The sequence below is a fragment of the Delphinus delphis genome, chromosome 10, assembly GCF_949987515.2.
Source record: "Delphinus delphis chromosome 10, mDelDel1.2, whole genome shotgun sequence".
NCBI lineage: Eukaryota > Metazoa > Chordata > Mammalia > Artiodactyla > Delphinidae > Delphinus > Delphinus delphis.
The window spans coordinates 54,582,037-54,600,700 of NC_082692.2; the positions used below are offsets into that span (position 1 = coordinate 54,582,037).

The following is an 18,664-nucleotide window of genomic DNA, read 5'->3' on the forward strand; positions in this document are numbered from 1 at the left end:
TGCTAGTATTTTGTTGAGGATTTTTGCATCTGTGTTCATCAGTGATATTGGCCTGTAGTTTGCATAAAGTGTAACATTTCGAAACATCAAGTCAAAAAGCATTTAAAAAATCTATTTTGGCACTTTAACATGCCTTTAACTTAAATGCCCATTTTAGTATTCATTGGTCCCCAAGCTGAACATTTTGAAAGATATTTATTCACAAATCATGATATTTTTCCCTCACATAGTTAAATAGAAAACAAATGAAACATCACGTGTCATTTGTTAAATGGGAAGAAGTAAAATTGGTCCAGATATATCATGAATATTATTAAATATTGCATTTGAAAGAATACTGTAGTATAATCAATAATATATTCATTGAAAATATACTTTTTTCCTAAAAACTGCTTGCTTAATCATCTTGCATAAAAAATAGTACAGAGGGCTTCCCTGGTGGCGCAGTGGTTGAGAGTCCGCCTGCCGATGCAGGGGACGCGGGTTCGTGCCCCGGTCCGGGAGGATCCCACATTCCGCGGAGCGGCTGGGCCCGTGACCCATGGCCGCTGGGCCTGCGCGTCCGGAGCCTGTGCTCCGCAGCGGGAGAGGCCACAACAGTGAGAGGCCCGCATACCGCAAAAAAAAAAAAAAAAATAGTACAGAATGGTTAGGTTAGAAATATTCCTAAAGTGGAAGATTCTCTGTCCCTCTGCAATGATCTCAGGGGTTCTTGGTGCTGGGAAGCATCGTAATAGTCTAAGGAGTTAGGAGATGGGCCCACAGTGAGAGCAGCTGGCCAGGGGAAGCAGAGGAGGGGTTGACGCTTTGTATCTTATCTTCGATGTGATGAGAGGGGGCTCCATTCATTAATTAAGTCACCAAAAAGAAGATGGAAAGGCACGTGCTTGAACCCAGATTTCCCCCAGTCTTCTTTTGCTCTGAGACAGCTTTAGATTAGGACACAAGAGAAGAGGAAAACTTGGTCTGTTTCTTATATGGGAACAAAAGGAAGCCTCACATTTCTCTGAGTCTTTGGTGATAAACGTGGAGCAGAGCCTCTAAACAAAGGATAGACAGCACCCTGGCTGTCTTAAAGTTACAGCCTAGAAGTCGGTGCTGCGCCAGTGCTTGGACTCTGGACGCACAGGCCTTGGCAAATGATTTCCACCTGCACACAGCCTCCCCAGGTATGATTAGCTTGCCTCTTCCACTCCCTGCTATACTGAGTGCTTTGCCTACCTTCACATTCAGAGCTGCTTCTGCTGCGTTTTGTTTTGTTTGTTTGTTTTGTTTTGTTTTTGCGGTACGCAGGCCTCTCACTGCTGTGGCCTCTCCCGCTGAGGAGCACAGGCTCCAGACGCGCAGGCTGAGCGGCCATGGCTCACGGGCCCAGCCGCTCCGTGGCATGTGGGACCCTCCCAACCACTGCACCACCAGGGAAGCCCTCTGCTGCTTTTTGCTACTAGAGATTACACTTTCCTCATAAACCCAGGTCAGAAGAGCACATTCATTGCAGCGCCCACGGTCATGTCCCGGTGACTGTGTCTTGGCTCATAGGAAATTTGGGGTAGTGAAGCCTGAACATTGTGAGCTAGATGGGGCAGTTCCAGGAACTTTTTTTGGCATTTGGAGTCCTTCCTGGTACTATCAACACCCAGTTTGTTCTTCATGTAAGGTACAATTCTGCAGGGAGTGAAAATACTTTCACTTTACATAGCATCATTTGGTGGAGACAAATGCCAATTACCATGTAGTCAATGCCGTGTCTGAGGACGTGTGACTCATATCTGCTTGATCTTCATAAAAGCCTTGGGAAGTTGGAAATTAATAGGCAAGCAAGACAAAGCTCAAGGATAATAGATAACTTCCCAGTCACGGAGCCAGTGGGTGGAAGACTTAGCAATCAGCCTCTTGTCTGTCTGATTACGGAGCCTGTGATTTTTCTATTAGGAAGCAGAAACTCAGATTTAACACCAGGAGGCTAAGTTGAAGTCTCATTTAAGTATTCTTTTACGGTATTTCATCTTGCTGATAATTCCTTTAAATATCTGAAACAATTATGGCTAAATGTATTAAACTTGAGACTAATATATAGCAGAACATTTTCTAAGCCAAATATGCTTGGGGAATGCGGGGATCAGTTAAGGTCATTGTGGAAATAAACTAGACCCTCCTTTTTTCTTTGTCATTTTCTCCCGAAATATTCTTTGCCCATTGTTATCCATTTGATCTCAGCCATCTGGTTCTGCAGCCAGCAAAGGAAAATGTCAAATTCAACAAAATGAATAGTACTGCTTGAGTTGAATCATAATTTAACTTTTTTTCTCTACCCTACAGGATACTGAAACAGTAACATAACTTAATAGTACTTCCTAAGTTATTATCAATTTCCTACAAACAATGCCATTTCCTCAAAATGGAAAGGCAAGCATTAGGGCTGAGAGTCAAATATTCTGCCCTAATGGCCAATGACGTCTAAATTTGAGAGTTAACATTCACTTAATTGCTGAAGCAGTCATGCTAAGTGCATAGTCTGACACATCATCAGGTGTTAAAAAAAGATAATTTCTGAGGGGAAAAAAAACCCATCTATAAAACCAAGAGACAGTACTCTGCTAAAATTATCATCCACCTCTCCTTAAAATCTTCATTTGATCAGGTTGGCGCAGTGGCTTGGGGAATACCGCTTGACAGAGGAGTGTATTCCTTGTACTTTTTTTTTTTTTTGCGGTACGCGGGCCTCTCACTGTTGTGGCCTCTCCCGTTGCGGAGCACAGGCTCCGGACACGCAGGCTCAGCGGCCATGGCTCACGGGCCCAGCCGCTCCGTGGCATGTGGGATCTTCCCGGACCGGGGCATGAACCTGCACCCCCTGCATCGGCAGGCAGACTCTCAACCACTGCGCCACCAGGGAAGCCCTCCTTGTACTTTTTGAAGGGAAGAGGTGTGCTGGTTATTCCATTTGCTTCTCCTCTCATCACATAGCCATTCTGCATCCTTCTGTTAGCTTCCTTTGTCCTGTGGCTTCCAGGTGGGTTTTGCTAATGGAAGGCGTCAGAGGGCAGAGGAAGAGGGAGATCAGAGTCTCTTCAGCTCCTCCCTCCCTTGCAGTGCAGTTGGTTCTCCAAGTGGCCCCTAGGCTCTTACTGGCTTCTGGTAACACTGGCTCCTCCCCTGAGACCTGCAGGCTGAAGGGAGAGAACGGTCCTTCCTGTTGTTAGGCTCTGGGTGCCCCTCGCTCGCCTGTTGGTCACGTAACATGCCTGTTCATTTGGCAATACTCTCTTTATTAACACCTCTTCAGATGAATCACTGGAGCGCAGTTCTGTTGCCTGCCAGGACCCTGAGCTGGAGGTGGGAAGAAATTAGTAGATACGCCTGACGTAATTCTGGTTCTTCTAGGCTGCATGGCCCTAAACAATCTACCTGGATTCCTTGTGCTTCATTTTCATTGTCTGTAACATGAGAGTCATAACGGCACCCGCTCCACAAGTGCTTAACTCAGTAAGGCATAGGCCATAAAGGTTACTATTAGCTTGGATGAAGAAAGGGTTGAAATGCTTGTTCTCCTGGTTTGAGTTAATGCAAGCGTGGTCCGTATTAACCCAGTATATGACCTCCTGGGAATGTTGCCTGTTGGTAAAATAACTGCTAATATCTGTACCTGAACATTGAGATACAGTCAGGCTGATAGTTTCAAAAGAGATGGTTTGATTCTGGTTTTTGCAACTCATGATATGTTCCTTGAATCTCCGAACTTAACTTTTCTTTTTCCCTAATGCCCTACTGTGGGTTATCTTAGAAAAGTCTGTTGGTAGCTCCTAGAAACAAGCTTGGTGAACTCCAGTTCACATACACAAGTTATATTCTCCAAACTCTTAGTAATAACATAACAGCAACAGAGCCAATGCATGTGTGGCTAGGAAACAAAACTATGCCTAGCAGTCCAGTCTGTCTTATTTGGAGGAAGCACTATATAGCTTATATGCTAGCAAAGGGACTAACAGGAAAATGGGATTTAGTCCCCAGTTTACGAGAAATTCTGTGTGTGATCCTGTGCCTACTTAGCCCTCTAAACCCCAGCTTCATCACCCAGAGCTTGTTGGGCCAGGAGATCTCCGATCCATTGTTCCCACTCAGGTTCCCACTCAGCTTGGGGGGGGGGCCAAGAAGAGATTTAGAAAAGCAAGGAATTCCAGCCGTATGCTGTAGGAGGGAAAGTAGGTGAGGTCCAGGTTTCTTGCTTGCCTTTTTTTTAGGCCAAACGAAGATTGAGACGACACAGTCACAAGGGAGCATAACCATGGGTTAGCAAACTCACAGTTAGGTCGCAAAGACACGAGGCTACAGAAATCTGGTTTGTTTTCCTAGATGCCTCACCAAGTGCTAGCAGATAGGTATGAGAAGGCCAAACAAACAGTGTCTCCAATGGGTTTTCCTTCCCTCTCCCACTCCCTATTTCAGCTCCTTCCCGCATCTTCTCCTTTCCTTTTGTGGACCTATGCCTATCCCATTAGCATCAGGTGGAAGTGGAAAACTGTGCTGTGCCCTCTTGATTTGCTGCTGGCAGGAACTGCTTTTTTCCAGAGGCAAAGGGGCTAAGAGAAAACATTTGGCAACCAGTCGTCTTTGTCTTTATTCTACTGTGATGGTGATAAATTGTTTCCCTTTGGCCCTGCCTCACGCATGGGCAGGACTGGGGGCTCTCTCGCTCTTCTGAGTACATTTGCTTCTTCATTATTTTCCTTGACGTTTTTGTTTGTTGGCTTATTTTCTGTAATGTGGCATGGTAAGAGTCGTTTAGGGTGAATGCAATGAGGATGGTTTTTTTTATCAACATCATTGATAAAATGTTCTTGAGACACTGAATGTAGAATACGGGGCTAGGCCCGGATGTATAAGATACGCTTCCTCTTCCAGAGGATTATAATCTACCTGGGAAGCAGGACCTAAATCAGTAATAAAATTTAATTCAAGTTCATACAAGGTGGAAAGTGAAAAGAGCAGAGGCAGGGCAGTCACATATCTTGGTCATTGCCAGGTGCTCAGTCCCTGGGATTTGTCTTACAAGAGGTGCATCTTGGACCATCCTAACACCCCTTGAGAAAGGATGGTCCCCATTTTATAGATAAGGAAAATGAAATCAGAGAGGAGAGATGGCCCCCCACAGGATGTGATGTGCCAGATTCCATCACCCACTCTATGAAGGGAAAAGTAAGCGGGTTAAACAATAGGAATTCAAGTATTTATTGAGACCCAGGGTCCAGCAGTGATTCCCAAAGTGTGGTCCCCAGACCAGTGGCATCAGCATCCCATGGGCACTTGTCAGGAAGGCACATTCTCAGGCCCCACCCAAACCTACTGAATCAGAACCTCTGGGGGTTGGAGCCCAGCAATATGTGTGTTTTAACTTGGTCACTTTAACCAGGTTATTCAGAGACAGGAAAATGTTGAGAACCATTGACCAGGGAAAAGAGTTCCAGCTGGGCGGGGAAGCTGGCACTCAAACATGGAGACAAGAGGATGAGGCAGGACTAAGTGGCAAACCTTGAGAATCCAAAGCTCCAAGAAGGCAGCATACACTCCTTGCTGGGAAGGATGGCCCTGGTTTAGCACACTCTCAGCACAGCCTGGTGTCCTGCCACGGACAGAACCTGAGGCCTTCGCTGGTTCTCTTAGACCCAGCGTATTTGCATCATCGCATTACATTGAAGTCAGCAGGCAACAAAGGTTGTGACTGTCTTAAAATGCTCATGCTCTATTTGGGTGCTTATAAAGCATTTAACCATGATGAAATGTGAGTTTTACTCTTGCAGGCCTTGGGTGGAAGACCATTTGTCCTTCAATTTTACTTTTACTCTAATTATTGTGAAACAGGATTTAAGTGTGGACCATATACTCTGATTCCAGCTAAAAAGATAAGCACATTTGTATTTGTGTGGACAAGCCTGTAGATTTCTAATTGTTGTCTCAACCCAGATAAAAGCAACACTTTTAAATAACAGTTCCCCGCGTGGTGAGATTAAAGATTGTTCTTATTGCTGTTAACAAGGATAATCATGTGTTGATAACGTAGATGAACAGAAAGTATCTCTTTATTGTTGCTTAGAGTTGTGACATTATCTGGTGCCCAGCAGCTTTACTTTGGGGCCATCTGTCAGAAAACTTATAAAGAGACAGCGAACAAGGGAATCAGGAGTTATGTTCCCTGAACCCTATGATGAGAACTTTACAAATGTTTATCCCCATATTTTCTCCTTGGAAAACATTAGTTATGGATAGAATACGTACATTTATACCAAGTTCAGTTGTGGGTTTTTTGTTTTTGTTTTTGAGCTATACATTATATAATTTAGAATCACTCACTCTTTGGTTGTAATAAAATGTAAGCAAGTTGACTTTTAAACTTTTTTGGCATCTTGAGATTGAGAACGGACTGATGTGTCTACTGGACTGCAAGGAAAAAATCAGAAGAAACTAAATCCTGAAATCAATTAGAGCTTGGCATTTTGCATATATATGTTCAAAGGACGTGTGTCCACAATGTACCAGAAAACATCATGCTGGTGCTTCAGTTTCTTCACAGCCCAGTGTACATCCACTGTACAGCCCAGTGTACATCTCAGTGTACAGTCCAGTGTACAGTATAGTGTATGGTCCAGGGTACATTCCAGTATATAGTTACAGTCCAGGGTATATTCCAGTGTACAGTGTATAGTGTACAGTCCAGTGCATATCACGTGTATAGTGTACATCTCGTGTGCAGTCCAAGGGCACATCTGGTGTACAGTCCAAGCGCAATCTGGCGTATAGTCCAGTGCACATCTGTGCACATCTGGTGTGCAGTCCAGTGTATGTCCAGTGTACCATCCATTGTACAGCCCAGTGTACACCCAGGGTACGTCGTGTACCATCCAGAGTACATTCCAGTGTACGTCCAGTGTACAGTCCAGTGTACAGCCCAGTGTACAGCCCAGTGTACGTCCAGTGTACATCCAGTGTACAGCCTAATGTACAGTCCAGTGTCTGTGCCTGTCTTCTCCATGTTCATAAAATCCTATGAATGGCTTTTACAGTCATTCTTACAAGAAATGTCAAAGAACAAATAGTCAATAGGTTTGAAGAAGGAAGGATAAAAGGAACAAAATTTAAATGAACTGAAAATTGGATTGCTTGACATTGAATTCAGGTCAGTGGTATACCAGAGCTCTCTTGTTCTGGCCCACACGAGCAACATTCAAAACATCAGGCATTTTGCCAGCTGATTGTTAAGCCCTTTATAGCTTGAAATTGGCCACAGTGGGAATAGTTACACCAGGGAAATCAGCAAGCACTACAAATCAGGGCTTTTGTTTATCAGAGAGTTCATGTTCTAGTGGACAACGGACATTCATGACTATGGTACAAACTCATCCAACATGTGATGGCACTAAAACTCCTAGATGCCAGTGTCTGGCAGTTCACATCCTAAGTATTTCCCCAGTGTGTCCCTTCTCTGTCATCCTACCATCTCTGCCTTAGTTCCTGTCTTTACTGTCTCTGCCCTAGATTATTGCTCTTGCCTCCCAGCAGACTTTACCAGTGGAACAGTGTTATTGTTAAATCTACCACTAGAATAAAGTTTAGTTAAGAACCCTGGCAGTCTGGAATTGAAGAAAAGAAGATAGTTATCTTTGACTATTGGGAAAAATAACGTATAACACCTTCCTATATAAACAGAGCACGTCTGATTGACTCTAAAGTAAGTGGTTTTTGGTTTTTTATGTTTTTTTTCTGTTTTGATGTGGGTTTCTACAGATTGAATCTATGACCATAGAACTTACTTTCAAAATAGTTTGGCCAGGGACTTCCCTGATGGTCCAGTGGTTGGGACTTCGCCTTCCAATGCAGGGGGTACAGGTTCGATCCCTGGTTGGGGAGCTAAGATCCCACATGCCTCCCTGCCAAAAAACCAAAACATAAACCAGAAGCAATATTGTAACAAATTCAATAAAGACTTTAAAAATGGTTCACATCCAAAACTTAAAAAAAAAAAAAAAGTTGGCCAGGGCTGGGTTCCAGTGACAGTAATATGATCACAATGGTATTGACCCCATGACCTTTGACCTCACGATTGTCCTGTTCTAGCCAGCTGATCAAAAGCAATTCGTCAGTGAAAATAGCCACCAGGGGGAATGCTACTGTGGGGAATGATTAGACCCATCTTTGTCTTGACTTTGCCCCGAGCTGAGTCTGGGGAAAGAACTCCTCCAAGTTGCCTCAGCAACAATTCGCTGTCACCCAGCCTGGTGTGAGCACATCCGTAATTAACACTGGTAGATGTGCAGAAACGCAGGAATGCCGCATTATCTTCTAAGCCACATGGCCTCATTAATAAAGTAAAACGTTTGTGAGGCTCAGGCAGGTTTTCTCCCTCTGGGCTGTGGAAGCTCTCTGGCTGTCAGCACAGCACTCAGGGCCAGGAAAGTTCAGAGAATTACTTCAATAATATGACAGCCTCGTCCTTTTAAAATGGAATTCAATGCCGGCTTCCCTCAGAGGCATTCATTGAAATTCCATGCATGAGCCATTCCTGTAGTCACTTAACAATGTCTCTCATGTTTGCCCTGATTTAAAAAAAAAAGAAAGAGAGAAAGAAAACCGACTTTGTAGTTGCGATAACATGGATCTGGATGGTCTAATTACATGAAGAGGCCCCGAGCCTGCAGTAATAGGATGGTTCATCTGATGTGTACGGCCATTAGAAACTGACCCACGCGTGGACGTTCAAGGGGGACAGTAAAGAGGCTTTTAAGAATTACACTCTGTGCAGTAGGAAAGCTAATGAGCAAAAGACCAAGTAGGAAGAAAAACTGCTGCTTCAGGAAGTGTAGTTCCATTTACGGCCTGTGACAGCTGTCCTCAAGTTCATATGGATGACTGGGCTTCCCTCTATTCCCATGCAGCCCCCCCATGGCTCATTCTGCATCTTGTTTTTCAGGAATGAAACCACTGAATAATAAACGGTGAGGAAGAGAAAGGGGATGGATGCAGAGTCTGCCAGTAAATAAGATGCAGGCAGACACACAAAGATGAAAGAAGTCATAATGGGCTTCAGGAGCCCCAAAAAAGCAATTTTTTATACTTCTCTTTCTGACTTTTTTATGCTATTTTACTTCATATATTAAGAAGAAAACAGTATCTTATTATGATGTCCGGGCTAGATATTTTTATCCTAGATCTTAATTTTTGGACACGTTTGAAAACAAGCGTCTTCGGATGCAGTCTGTACGGCTTTCTTGTTTTAAAAGTCCTACGTGGCATTTCAGGTCACATAATTTGGGAGGCTGACGTAGAGGCAAAATGCTTCAAAAGCTACACACCTTGCTTTTCAAAGTGGACCCCCCTTCACCTACACTGTCACACCAGGGAGTCAGCACCTAGGAGTAAGAGTGGGACAGTGTCTGTAAAGGCCAGTGAAATCAGATGCCTCCTTAGTCCCAGAGGACCCCCTGGTTCTGGGAGGCCTCAACGTCAGTGGAACTGTCGAGGGCATCTTCCATTCTACCTGAGGTGGGCGAGGGGCTATCAGTACCCCAGATCCACTGTCTGAAGCATAAGGTGGTGGTTCCTCTTTCAGGAAACCATAGCAATATCGTGATACCATAGGATACATCTGTTCCCCCTAGTCAAGCCTACTTTGAGCACCAAGGTGCTGTAGGTAGATGAGGCCAGAAAGGACCCCTGTCTTAAAGACAGTGCCTTCATAATGAAGTAAAACTGGGGAACAGATCCGTAGTATTCACAGAATTAGAACACTGATGAGAGCAGTCTGTAGACTCCGAAAGTACAGCCGCCACTAAGTGCCCTGGGGGATTTTGATTTCTCTGACATCCTAGGCTGTTTCGCAGAGTTTCTGTGTATCGTCTCTCTCTTACCCACTTTTATCTTTCAAATACTACAGATACTATTTTTGTTTCCAAAGGTCAAGTGACTTTCCTAGGGGCAGCAAGTTGCCTGGTGCAAATAACAGAACTGATGTTACACTGAATGTGCAAATAAGTTATTTTTACCTTATATTTTGAGAAAACAATCCAGAGTAAATATACCAAGTCTTCAAAGACTGTGAGGAGAAGCGTTATTTGAACCGGTCTTAGTAATTGAAAACTGTAGTTTCCACTGATTAGAAACTAATTAAGTAAACGAAGGGACTAGAATCCATTTGACCCTACTCCAACCTGACTGCCTGTCTAGTGTCCAAGTATCTGAGTAACAAACCTTTAAAATGTTATTACGTGGTCTGAGTTGATTTTGTCGGGCAATTATGCTTTACCTTTTTTTTTTTTCCTTTGATATCAGCAAGATCTTGTTCAACAGACTATGGATCATAACTCTTGTCCTCTTTACTTAATTAACTATTGAGAAAACAATTAATGCAATGAATAGCCATTGAGTACCTGCCATGCTAAGGGGATTTATGTTAAGCTATGAAAGTTGGAAGAATGTATTAATACTACATTTAGGGAGTACTACAATTTAGGGACTAAAAGCAGGGATGCCCAAGTGAGAAAACCACAACTTAATTTCTAGCTTTCCCTCCTACTAGCTGTCTGACCCTGACAATGTCTACATCTAAGTCACAGTTGTCTCTCTTGCAAAAGGAGTTTAATAACACTGACTGCCTCCCGGGATTCTTGTGACAATAAAGTAAAAGTGCTTAATTTACTGCTTGGATCGGAGAAAGTGATCAACAATTATAGCTTGTTAGCTCCTTTAAAATGGAAAATCCTTAAAGAAGATGAAAGTTTAGAGGAATTGATAAGAAACCAAGAAACCGAACCGGGCAGATATTAGGCAGTGGTGTGTGCAATGCATGAACTATAAAAATTCGGCAAAGGGACAAGCCAGCCCTGGATAAGCATTTTTTTTCTTTTTCATAGTCTTCACCAGCCATGCCACAACTGAACTACTGTAATTCCATCTCAATACCATGTACAAAGAACAGAATTTGAATTCAGAATCAGCTAGCTGGTTCCTTAGAAACCTGGAGAAATGCATGTATGTTGGTTCATCCAAGATAAGTCATATTTTCTATTAAGCAGATTATTAACTTTAATCATTTGAAAAGGCATTCTACCATATTAAGAATACTTAATAAACCCAACAGGAAAATTACACTGCTTGGGTGGGTTTGGGGAGGTGATGAGAACTGTCTAGCTTCTCAATTACTTTGCTCTGTAGCTATTTGCCCTCCTAACTACACCCTTCCTCATCGTCAACCTTTATAACCAACAACAACCAGGGAATCAAAACCCTGAAAATACAGGTTACGGCTTTGTCATCCATTCATTTCCAAAATGTTGGCTCTGTAACAGTGTATTCAAATAAGAGTTAAAATAATGTCAGTCACAATCATGCAATTTATAATTCCTAAATTGTAATCCCAATTAACATTCTGATTTTTCATAAATATGCTACATCCAGCGAAATGTTTCCTTGACAGAATATTAATGAATTATCCTCTGACTACAAACAGTATTCAATAACTGCTGTATTTTAGTCAAAACAATATTAAATTTTCAGATTTGTAAGCTCCAGACATTTTAAATGGTATAACTCCTCCGTCTTAGTAGAGGGCACTCATTTATTTGCTAGGAGGCATTTGTCCTTTCCTAACCTTTTTACCTTCAGAAAATAAATGATGCATGTGACTTGAAAACTGAATTAATCTCAACTGAAAAAGGAATAATAAAAATAGCTAATGTCTTTATGATCACCATAGCAAGCCTACAGGGCAGTTACTTTTGCTATTTCTGTTTTGTCAGATGCATTCTATCTACTAATCCTCAATAAATGTGAAAAACTGATCTTTTCACAGCTAAGAATTGACAAACTGGCACACATTTCTCATTTGAATAGATGAGATAAGCAGGTTGCCACCAGCCAGCGTTGCCACCTCTGCCTTCAGGCGAGCTGTGTCCCCGGTAGACCCTGTTAGTTCGTGCTTAGGTCACTGCTATCACATTTCTATTTGTCTATTCCTGGACCGGAGCTCAGATTCACATTCCAAATAGCCTCCTGTCTCAAGGACCATTCTGCTGCCTACCTTCTGTAGCATCATGTAAAGAAAAGGAGCCCTCCAATTAAACCATTCCAGGTGTACATTTCTTGCCTGGAGAGCGCACTGAGAAATGAATGGGGTTCATGAATATAAATTGGGCTTTCCTTACACTTAAGTTTTCATTTGGAAATAATTGTATGGCATGATTCGCTCCCCACATAAATCTTTATTTGCCTTAAGTGTGTTTACTGTGGGAATCCCAGTGCACAGCTGGTAGCCCATTGCTATGCATGACTGACTATTAAAGTTCACAAATCATCAGGCAGAGGGGGCTTGGGGAGGGCGACATCGCAGTGTCCCTGCATCTGTGTGCTCAGCAAAGATGAATCACACCCTCCCAGGCCGTGCACCTTTACTGGGACGAGGCCACCCAACCTCACTCTTTTTCTCTCCTTGAATATTTGACAGTTGCTTCCCCTTTCTACCAAGACATTCTGTTTTCTGTATGTCTTAACAGCTCTGTTATCATCAGACTTATTTTTCCTTTCACCCCAATTTTGGTTTATAGAGCTGATGTAATAAATGAATCTTTCATAGGCCACCTCAATTTATTTTTGAACGGACTCTGTGAAACAGTCATTTTGAAGATGACTCGGTGAAAGGATGGAACGATTCAATAAGCAAATACATCATCTTTAGATGCAAGGCCACTGGACCTCTCCTGCCCTCCCCTCTCCCCTCCTTTCCTCTCCTCTTTGTTTACATAATAGCCCTGTGTATTCTGCAACAGGACCATTGAGGCCAACTGGGCTTTCACCAGAAGACCAAATATAAGTCAGACTCTTAGAAGACATTTCTCTCATTTTCAACCTGTACTTTGAATCTTCAGCCAGAAATAAGGCACCATTACACAGACTTGGAAGTGTGTTCATATTGCCTGCTCTTGTTATATAACTAGGAAATGGTAAGGAAGGCTGTGGTCATAAATTTTCTATAGTCATGCCAAGTTATTTTTTTAACATATACCACAATTCATATGACAGTGAATTTGACGTGGCTAGGAGTAATGTCATAATAATAGTAAAACAGCAACAGAATTTTTTTAGGGCCAACGGGTATATGAATAAGAGTGGTAGATCTAGACAATGGGAAATCATAGAAAACAGTTTTTTACAATTAATGTTTAATTTCTCCCTGCATATGAGGCATTCTGGGAGGTAGTAAGGGCCATGACATGGCCTAAAGTCACATTTCTTGTCCCCCAAGTCTGATGATTTTTCCATACTGTATAAACTGCCACGAAGCATATGTAAGGGAGGCTTTGACTGTGTTACCCCAGCACAACGTAACTGGAGGAAAGGTGGTCAGGACCCTTACTTATATTCTTAATATGTGGTGTCTTTGCGAGAATGCAGAATAACCTAGTAAGGAAAACCATTATGACGGTGGAGTAGGGAGAGTAATGTGAACGTGAAAAAAATGGGACACATAAAGGAGGTCAAAGGATGACTTTCGAGATTACACACCTGCTCCACTTACCAATCAGTGCAGGCACAGTCCAGGCCTCCCAACTCGGCTCATCCCCAAGTTTGCTCTCTCGGGTGTTCCAAACTGACCACACCTTATTTCCATCTCCTTAGATGAATAGAGTTTAACTCAGTGACTATCTGCAAGACACGTTTCCACAGTATTTCTAAGATGAGTGAAAACACATTTTTTCAGAGCAAAAGAGAGCGAAGTACTGTCTGTTTAAAATTCCATTATAGGGCTTCCCTGGTGGCGCAGTGGTTGAGAATCTGCCTGCCTTTGCAGGGGACACGGGTTCGAGCCCTGGTCTGGGAAGATCCCACATGCCGCGGAGCAGCTAGGCCCGTGAGCCACAACTACTGAGCCTGCGTGTCTGGAGCCTGTGCTCCGCAACAAGAGAGGCCGCAATAGTTAGAGGCCCGCGCACCGCGATGAAGAGTGGCCCCCACTTGCCGCAACTAGAGAAAGCCCTTGCACAGAAACGAAGACCCAACCCAGCCAAAAATAAATAAATAAATAAATAAAAATAAAAAAATAATAAAGGAATTCCCTTTAAAAAAATTTAAAATTACATTATAGTCTTTCTTTATGTAATTTTACCCTTTCTCAGTTAAAACTCTCACATGCACTCAAAACGAGGTCTATTTATAAACAATGTGGATTGATTAGGAATCTTTTACCCTTTGTTTCAATTTTTAAAATCTGGTTGTAAAACAGTGTCTGCGTTAAGAAAATCTAGGATTGTAAAGACTTTCTCGCAGGGAATTATATTAAGACAGCAGTTCCACTGATTTCCAGACACTCAGTACAGTTAACAGTCTGAGCTCTGGAAGGACCTTATTTTACAGCATGACGTAAATCTGTCTTATTTCTCTATCACCATGTCATTTTCACCTACATTACAACTTTCTTCCCAATATTTGTAAGAACAGTTCACAGCCTTCATTCAAGAATGCATTTTAAACCACATCTTGTAGTAGGGATTAAGATAATTAGAATAAATCCTGGTCCACTTAAAAAAGAAGGAAAAGAAAACCTACCAACTGACCCATCCAGCAGGTCATAAACACATACCTTCTTTACATGTTGTACTCTGCATTATCTATGATATGTACATGATCCCTCATGGGAGTGTTTTGCCAGAACGTTTTCTTGGGAGCTAGTGGTAGCACAGAATAAAAGCATGACACACCTGCTGTTGTTACCTTTTGTCTAAGTCAATGAACGTTGAATTATGTAGAGTAGGGAGTCATTTTGTTCACTAGGGTATGGAAAACAGAATGCATCCTAAGTTAACAGGCTGTTTGGTGATCTCTGTGTGAAGTGAGGTGATGCAGAAAAGCGAGAGGGTAAGAGAATGAATCAAATTAATTAGGAAAAAACTTGATAATGTGTGACTTCTCCAAATATCATTGAAACCAAAGCAAAAGATAGATCTGAAAGGTTTAATTTACAGCAGTCAACCGATGTCAATACAGGTTCCGGTCTTTGCATCGTGAAGAATTTACCACTGTCACAACCTGCTGACTGGACCACTCTTAAGGATGGAAGTATCAGTGAATTTTTTGGAGTCATACCCTTGTCCGCCCTAAGAAGCAAAACATGCGTTATTAGGAAATACACACTCCTGATACAGAGATTGAAAGGTCTGCAGGTTGCCTGGTGAAGAAGTGCTCTCATCCCATACAATATCATCATTGTTCTTCTTGGTACAACCAGTTCAAATGGTGTTCTTTCTTCACAGGTTACCAGCCGCTCTTGTCTGGTCAACAGGGGTTCCAAGGCCTCGTGGGGGTACAGCAGCCGCCTCAGAGTCAGGGCATGATGAGCAGCCACCAGGGAACTCCAGTGCAAAGCGTGATGCTGTCCTACCCAACCGTGTCTAATTATCAGGTGCATATCCGTAACTTGGAAAATCGTGTTTTATAAAGCAGCACTTGCCTAACTACAGGCTGTGGGTATGTCCCCACATCGGCTGGTTGGCTGGGTGGTAGGTGCTAGGCCCAGCCAGTGCTGACGGCTGATTTTGAGTCAAGATTATAATAGACAAGCAGAAAATGGGAAATGTATACTTCTGTAGCTACTGTGGCTTTTGAATGCCCTGCTAAGTGTGATTCCATACAGACTTTGTATTCATGGAAGAAAATTCTTTAAAGTTCTATTCACGAAGACCTTCGGGCATTCTGTTGAAATTGTACTTACTGGGAGAAAGTCCTCACAGCAAATTTTCATTTGTTTTTGGTCACACTCAAAGAAACTTCATTTCACCACAAATTTATCTTATAAGGGATTTTAAAATGGCATCTCAAGATTCATTTAAAGGGCATTTATTGGACCTGACAGCTGCATTTTCCAGACTAAACCCACACTGGGTATTTAAAAAGTGTCATGCCCCCTTCTGTAATGTATATCCTGAAATACCCTGGCAGGGGGCAGGGGGTAGTGAAGGGTTGGTGAAACACTTTAATCATTAAATTTAGCTGCATCAGGTACTTCTGGCCCTGGAGAACTTATCCTCGGTCCTCCTGCCCTGACAATCCTTGTTCACACTGCATCAGTTTCTACCTCCAACTGGATAGGAGATGTTCTCTGAAGCTGCAGGTTGAGAGTGAGCTGGTGTTCCTGGGACAGAATCCCCTTTTACTATCGATGGCTCCAGACCACTTTGCGTAAAACCGGAATGGGAGCATGGCTTTTCAAAACTGAGAGAAATCCGGAGTGGGAGGTCCAGATGGCCGTCCTTGGAGGGCCAGGAGAGAGGAAGGAAGGAGGCTCAGAACTAACATCTCCTGAGCATGTACTTCTAGCCAGATGTGTCCCAAGAGCTGTACACCCCAGCAGTCCTTTCAGGGGCACTTTGAAGGAGGTTACATTATGCAGATGGACTCAGAGAAACAGAGAGGTTAAGTGACTTGCCCAATGTGAAACAGCTGATAAAAGGGAGAGCTGGGATTCCAACCTAAAAGCATGACTGCTTTTGATGACACCATTGTAGCTCATGGGACACCCCAAAATAACCTCTTCATACAGGCTTCTGTCTTGTGTCTTCCTACAGGTGCCAATGACCCAGGGTTCTCAAGGACTGCCCCAGCAGTCATACCAACAGCCAATCATGCTACCTAACCAGGCAGGCCAAGGGTCCCTCCCAGCCACTGGAATGCCTGTGTACTGTAACGTCACACCGCCGACCCCTCAGAACAACCTTAGGCTGATGGGCCCTCACTGTCCCTCCAGCACTGTCCCCGTGATGTCAGCCAGCTGCAGGACCAACTGTGCCAGTATGAGCAATGCTGGGTGGCAGGTCAAGTTCTGAGCACTCTGGCCACGGTACATGTCTTCAGATACTACTCATGGCCTTTAAGGGAGGAAGAGCAAGGTGCGAAAACTCACTGAGGACTTAAGTATTCACTCAACACCCAAATGACTGCTGCTGGTATTCTGTAAAAAACAAAACAAACAAAAAAAAAACAACAAAGACTAATCCACACATTAGCTGGTTAATGGTGCATATTTCCGTCATGTCTGCTAGGTATGCCTTTCTAGCTTAGCTAGTGACATGAATTCATCAAGGTAAGATTTTCTCCTACCACTGAATACCACTGTGTAGATGATAATATCCCTAATTTGGATTATTAGTTTTGTACTTTGTGTTGACTTTGTGATGCTGAAAGTATTTAAAAATTATATACTGAAATCACATTGTACCAAAGCTGTAATGGAAAAGAACTGATGAATGGAAGGAATAATTTATATACACTATAGAGTTTTCTTTTTTTAATGGATATATACTGTATTGTAGTGTTTAATCAAAATAAAACTATTTGACCTTATGGAGGAAGGTCATGTTTTTACCACCAGTTTGCTTCACTCTCTGTTCCAATATATGTTGGCTTATGTGTCACTGTTATCCCTTTTGAGCACTATTTCATGAATAATGCACAGAAAAGATGTTCCAGGTGTTTGTAGATGAACTGGCATCACCTTGGTAGGCAAACACTGAACCAACTGTAGTTTCTTGTCACGAATACTGCAGGGGTCCTGAAAATCAGGCAACATTCATCTCATCTGTTCACTGACTTCACATTTTTGAAATGTGTACCTTGCTTTTAGTTTTAGGCCCATTGAATGCATGTAGCTATACTTCACCAACTAGGAAAACCTGAGTATCCTTGGTAACAACAGCTCTACACCAAACTCTATACCAAACCCTGATCCACCTCCATTCAAATTCCATCACCTACCTGGAAAACGAGATACCTCTGCTTAGAGGGAGATTAAAAGAGGCACAGTCTAATTTATACTGGGTCACACAATGTAACGTACCACTAATACTGACAGTAGGTCAGTATCTCAAAGGTGCTGTTTGTCCTAATAATTGAAAACAAGGCAAAATATTGCAATTTGTTTACAAATACTCAGAACATTCACACACAAAAAAAGAAAGAAAATTAGAAGAAGGCTTTTCCTGTCTAATCCCAAAATGTTTAACTCCCTATAGATTCTGCAGGTAAAACTGATTTATGACAACCTTTGAAAAATAATATCAGAACTCTGTATACCATCTTTGGCCCTTCCAGATTTTTTTTTTTTTTTTTTTTTTTTTTTGCGGTACGCGGGCCTCTCACTGTTGTGGCGTCTCCCGTTGCGGAGCACAGGCTCCGGACGCGCAGGCTCAGCGGCCATGGCTCACGGGCCCAGCCGCTCCGCGGCATGTGGGATCTTCCCGGACCGGGGCACGAACGCGCGTCCCCTGCATGAGCAGGCAGACTCTCAACCACTGCGCCACCAGGGAAGCCCTCTTCCAGGAGATATTTAATAAGGGACTAAAACCCCACAGCTTTCACTTTGCTATGGCAGTACAATGACTAACAGTTTTGTATTTTATATTCTTTACCTAAAAACCATTATTACCAATGAGAAGGATTTGGAAAGTATATCTGGATAATTACCATTGTTTTTCATATTATCACATTCTCTATATTAGATTTTTCCATATTCATGTTGTTTAGCTGGAGATAGAGTTAGGCAGCTAGTTAAAAACTCAACCTACCAGATTACCATTCCTTAATTTTACACTGTTGTTGTATTTTTCCTTTAAAGGGGATTTTTTACACA

The 18,664-nt window shown here is 42.7% G+C and overlaps 1 protein-coding gene across 19 annotated transcripts in view; it reads left to right on the forward strand.

The window, feature by feature from the left end:
* ARPP21 (cAMP regulated phosphoprotein 21) overlaps window positions 1-17,397 on the forward strand; it is a 182,326-nt gene extending 164,929 nt beyond the window's left edge. For all 19 annotated transcript variants that reach the window (XM_060022135.1, XM_060022138.1, XM_060022132.1 and 16 more), the window contains 2 exons: window positions 15,294-15,442; window positions 16,605-17,397. In XM_060022135.1, coding sequence (XP_059878118.1) covers window positions 15,294-15,442; window positions 16,605-16,862 — 407 coding nt within the window. In that variant the 3' untranslated portion in view covers window positions 16,863-17,397. The remainder of the gene's footprint in view (window positions 1-15,293; window positions 15,443-16,604) is intronic.
* The last annotated feature ends 1,267 nt before the right edge of the window (window positions 17,398-18,664 follow it).